The sequence below is a fragment of the Zerene cesonia genome, unplaced genomic scaffold, assembly GCF_012273895.1.
Source record: "Zerene cesonia ecotype Mississippi unplaced genomic scaffold, Zerene_cesonia_1.1 Zces_u002, whole genome shotgun sequence".
Taxonomy (NCBI): Eukaryota; Metazoa; Arthropoda; class Insecta; order Lepidoptera; family Pieridae; genus Zerene; species Zerene cesonia.
The window spans coordinates 1,980,617-1,986,165 of record NW_024045132.1 but is presented as its reverse complement, the minus strand read 5'-3'; the positions used below and the strand labels follow the sequence as shown (position 1 = coordinate 1,986,165).

General features: G+C 33.4%; 1 protein-coding gene across 1 annotated transcript; it reads right to left on the bottom strand.

The window, feature by feature from the left end:
• Positions 1-832: 832 nt before the first annotated feature.
• On the bottom strand, positions 833-4,828 carry LOC119838356 (odorant receptor 56a-like). Its single transcript, XM_038364279.1, has 5 exons — positions 4,071-4,828; positions 3,904-4,003; positions 3,353-3,457; positions 2,232-2,387; positions 833-886 (listed from the first exon to the last, which is right to left on the bottom strand). The coding sequence occupies exons 1-5, from the start codon at positions 4,814-4,816 to the stop codon at positions 833-835; spliced, it is 1,161 nt and encodes a 386-aa protein (XP_038220207.1). The 5' UTR covers positions 4,817-4,828.
• Positions 4,829-5,549: the final 721 nt, after the last annotated feature.

The window sequence follows — 5,549 nt, the reverse complement described above, 5'->3', positions numbered from 1 at the left end:
ATATCAATAATACCTGCGTTCCGCCCCGGTTTTGCTCGTGGTACATATATAGAGTACATATACATAAGTGCGTAGCGTAGCTCACGGATCTCGTGTATATACATAAGTGAAAAAATTGTTTCAAACGATGCAGAAGTTTTTGAATTTAGCGCTTTCAAACAAACAAACACACAAACAAACGAACTCTTCGGATTCATTCAGCTTTATATTATTTGTATGTGTGTATCAGAAAATCTTAGTGTATCCTGTTGTCTATGGCAATTGGCTAGTATTTTCCCTCACTTTGAAACACGAGCAAACTAGATTTAAACCTGCCTATTCCTTAGAGGAGCCTAACCCTAACCCTAACCCTAACCTACGTTAATACTATTTTCTTATTTTAACGATTTTACATTCATACGTACGAAGCTGATAAGATATTTCGCTGTGTCGTTGGCTTTTACATGGCACCGTCGATGTTATTCGTGTACTACGTGCCAGTCTACAATTTTCCCGCCATTATATGCACATTGTTTCATAAAACTGTGTCATGGCGGCATCATGGCGGATTATATTTGAACTAATTTTGTGTTTCTATAAAGTAATAAAAATATTATTATATTGTAATACATATATTTAATTTTTTTATTGGACTTTGCCTTTAATTATATGTATATTAATTAATATGAATGATTTTCTAAATCGTAGTCCGTGTTATTGAATTGTGTGTACTTAACGCTGTATTGAAAATAATTTATTAAAAAGTTTAATTGATTATATTGAGGTATTTGCTATGCCTACAAAATTATATATTACAATCTTCCAAATACATTGCGAACTTTGGCCGTTTACTTTAATGCCAAACAGCATTTAAAAGATTAAATATTGCGTACGCCTGGTGGTAAATCTGAAATATAAACGGATTATTTAAATAGATAACAATACTGTTACGTTTCCAAGTTTTAGGTAAATAACAAATAGCGGAATACAGCAGCAACACGATTATTAAGTAATTGAATTACTTTTTTTTTAATTCATTCAATTTTTTTCAATTAATTGTGTGTATATTCCAGTTAATTCCATTAAAATAATTAAAGTGTACAAAATGTGTGTAAAAAAACCAGACCTCCAAAAAAGTAGCAGCCAGCAGGAGGTGACTTGAAATGGATTGGGGGAGATTAAGTTTATAATATTTATTGCAGTTTTTGAATGGCAATTGTTGGTTTTAAAGCCTCTGTTTTATATTATATCTTTAAGTGTTTTATTATGTTAATAATCAAACACAGTTTAACTAAATTAAATAAAATTCCTGTTAAATAAAATATTGATAAATACAGATAATAAAATAATTTACAGATAAAAAGTTAAGATGATCAGATTAAAATTGTATCTGCAAATTGTTCTCAATCGATTTCCCTATTGTTATTGGCTTTTAAATATTTTATATTCTCCCTTAATGTTTCAGGAAAGGATCCTTCAATAATATTATTTCTAACTTTACTTGATATTGATGAAAATTTGGTTAGGCACATTAACATTTTCAATATCATATTTACGATAAATTTTTTATGTAATGGTGGGCAAAATATGGTGGTTCGCCTGATGGTAAGCTATCACCAACGCCTATGAATATTTTAGGGGTAGGGCCGCTGCAAATGCTTTGCCAGCTCTTAAGGAGTATAGTATTAGAAAAGGATTGATGGCGAAAATAAATGGACTGCGAAGGATGAGAAAAACGATACGGACCTCCGGTAGTTATCATGAGGTAGACGACTTTCCTACATCTATTAATCTATTTAAAAACATAAAAAATAACACATGTAATACACCCGACTTTAGTACTTATTATTGGAAGTCGGTTAAAATCATTAATAACATAAAATAAACATTTTCTGTTGTACCGAATATCCAGCAAATTCGTTAAGTTTTTAGTTCTTACTAAATTTTACATTCACAATATAAGTAGTAAAATTTTCAGAGATATGCACATAATGTCAAAGAGCATTATAGCTATACACAGCCCGACAACTTGGCTTGTCATATGTCCCTGAGGTCGGCACCCTATACAAGCTGCTTAGCTTCATTGAGGAGCTGGGATGGTTTCAATTTGACTGGCTACCCCCTCCTTTTCTTTTCACGCAAAAGAGGCGCTTTACGTCGAGTTACGGATAACGTGGCCGTATTACACAAGCCGATTCCCCGAATCCAATATTTAAGTAGTAATATATAGCTTAATAAAATTAATAACTCACATCAGTTAAAACATTGAGACATATGTTACGGTACAGAGTCCGCATCGCCACGGGTCGCGACGCTCGAGTCAGCAAGAGGAAGAGAAGCGACCGCGTCACTGGATCCCAATTCGACTCCCAGCCGCAGGAGTAAATCGCTCTTCTTACGTCCTCACTCTAAATATGGTTTTAATGCGAGTTAAACGAAATGGGCCGAAAGCAGGCTAATAATAAAATTATTACCTATATAAAAAGAGGAACACATACAAATATATCAGAAACTAGGTTTTGCCCGCGGCTTTTCATGCGTTAAATTTGGAGCACTTTTATAGATGTTATACATATAAACCTTCCCCTTCAACCACTCTATGTATTTAAAAAACCCATCAAAATCTTTAAAGATTTAAGTATACATAGGGACCTAGGTACTTGTACGCGACTTTTTTTATACCTTGTAGTTATGTGTATTATTTATTATTCATTGTAGGTGCCTTATATTGGCAGGCACAAGAATCGAAAATAATTAAATTAGTATATAGACAATCCCATAATCCTAAATTGACCCCCAAATCCGCAGGGCTAGGTGGCTCCGATAATACTTCCTACTGAACCAAAGCCGCCGAGTGCTGATAAGCTCTGTTGCGGTTGATTGGCGTTTATCTATTATTAGAAGTACACTTTGTACCTTTGGAGAAATTGTATACTATAAGACTGAGGGATTTGAGATTTCCCTCCAATCTACATAAGGCATATTTAGTTCGTGTTCATGTAAATTGATCTTCCTCTGTGAGATTGTGTCTTTGGCTAACGCTGTCGTCAACACCTTAATTCATATTATAGTTTAGATTAACATGAATATTCTTGTAAAAGTGTAAATACTTTACACTTTTACTACAAATTAAATAGAGAGAGATACGATAAGCAAACTGTAATAATTATAATTTTAACCATAAACCTCAAATTGTTGGTCTATTCGAAATGAGACCACACGGAAGGCAGCTTTTAAATAAAAAAAGGAATAATTAAATCGGTTTTCTCCGAAATTCTGAGGAAACAAACGTGTACACAGTACAGTCAAATTAAAGAAATACTCCTTTATCTGAAGTAAGTTGATAAAATAGCATATATCGAATAAACAAAACCTTCTCCATAAGCACATCGCTGTAGTAGCAAGGAACGCTGCAGATAGCTACCGCTCCAAATATAATTGATATGAATTCGACGCTCACTTGACCCCTTTTAGCAGTCTGAAATGCAAATAGAAATCAACTTTTAATATGTAACAGATGCTGAGCTCCCGATGGGTGCGTTTTTGAACATAGCTTTCTTTCAATGTATAGATTTTTACATATATCCATCGTTCGAAAACTTCTCCAAGATATTAATACTTTTAATACATATTTCATAATAATTCCGTTTAACAACGACAGATAAGAACTTATAAGATAATTAAAAGTTCACTGTTCGGAAAATCTATATCTAAACTAATAATATAAAGCTGAAGAATTTGTTTCTTTGACCGCACTGATTTCAGGAACTTCTGGACCAATTTATAAATTTTTTCACTGTTGGATTTGTACTTGATTCCTGAGAGCTATAGACTAAGTATGTACCGCAGGCGAAGCCGTGCCATGTTCAATATAATAGACACTTCTTTCTGAGTTAATACTGAAATAAGTGAAAATAAACTTACCTCGATAATTTGATAAAAAGTAATTGGTAGAATGATAGCTCCAGCTTTAAACAAAAGCTCATGAAATACTCGTAGACTACTATTTATTCGAGCCGCAAAGCTAAAAAATACACGCTTTTTCATATATCTACATACATTTATGATCATATTATTTTTTTTATATTTACCCATATATTTCAATAAAATGTATCGCTATTCGTTTTAGAGTTCCGATCGACGCTGCTGTGTTGTTGCTCTTAGAAAATGTTTTCAAAATCCTATTCCTTAATAATTCCAACTGTCCACAAACGTGCAAAATTAAAATGGGACCCAACGGCGAAAATGCCAAATACATAAACATAGCATAAATATCGTAAAATAAGAACAATACGTAGAGTGCCAGGAAAACGGCTAAATTGTTTTTATTGAGTTCCACCGGCTCTGGGTAAGTAATATCATACAAGGGAACGTATCTGAATTCGCCAATAACATGATAATACAACATAAGCGTAAAAGATTTGATAGGAAACAAGCTAGCAACGCAGATAACTATTTTCAACCAAAGGTAAACGATCGTTCTACTCTTCTTCGCATAACATAACACAATGTCGTACTCCTCTTTAGGCAAAGTTTGTGCAAGTTTGTAGTCGAACTTCATTATCTCAATCATATCATGGAATTTGCTTTGATGCCACACCATGACTGCGTATTGGAGCGAGACCACATTGAATATTACACTTAGGATGCCATTTGCACACGCCTGCGAAATGTCGTTATTTTTTAAATCGTGAAATATCGTGCTATAAATTAGCAAACAGTACGTGAAGAAAAATATGCCATGCATTATTGTGAATTGACCGATCCACTTAAGATTTCGAGGTATTTTTGGGTGTGATTTGTTGAGCGACATCGAAAATACCATGATTTTAAACATTTTATCGAAACTTATTTCGTTATGTCCACCAATATCGGCCATTTTGATTGCAATGAATTGTATTATTACGCTAACACACTTATTTTCTGTCGTTGAATTATGTATGCAGAAAATTAAAGGAAACTTCATTATAATGGCTTTCCATTGTCGTAAACATGTTGTGAAATAATTATTTGGTAATTTACGGTACATTATTTGCAGCAACGGCTGCTACTGACACTGCAAATGTTATTATATTTTTTTACTATTAAACAGAAATATAATTTTGATTAACTGTAATTCTAAAGCCCATATCCTTCTCCTCACCCTTCCCAGTCTAATACTTTATTCACGTCGTTAATCCTTTCCTTATTCTTTACTCCTTAAAAGCGGGCAAGACGTTTGGAGTGACCCTACCTCAATTGTTCATGGGTCGTGATGATCATTTACCATCAGGCAAATTGCCAGCTCAGTTGCTTGCTGTGACATAAAAAAAGAAAACTGTCACTTGAAGGAGGACCAAAAGCCTGCTAAAATCAGCTGAATTATAACAAATTTTTTACAACCTAATCATTGCTTTTGCCCTCGTATCATTATCCCCATGAAGGACAGGGATTTTAAAAGCCTACTTTCCTTCTTATATGACTATGTTGCTGATTAATATTAAATGAAGACTCATTATAGTATAAGGTAAAAGAAAAATTATCGTTAAGTATGGCGATAAATAATACAACTCTACGTATTGAAATTTATA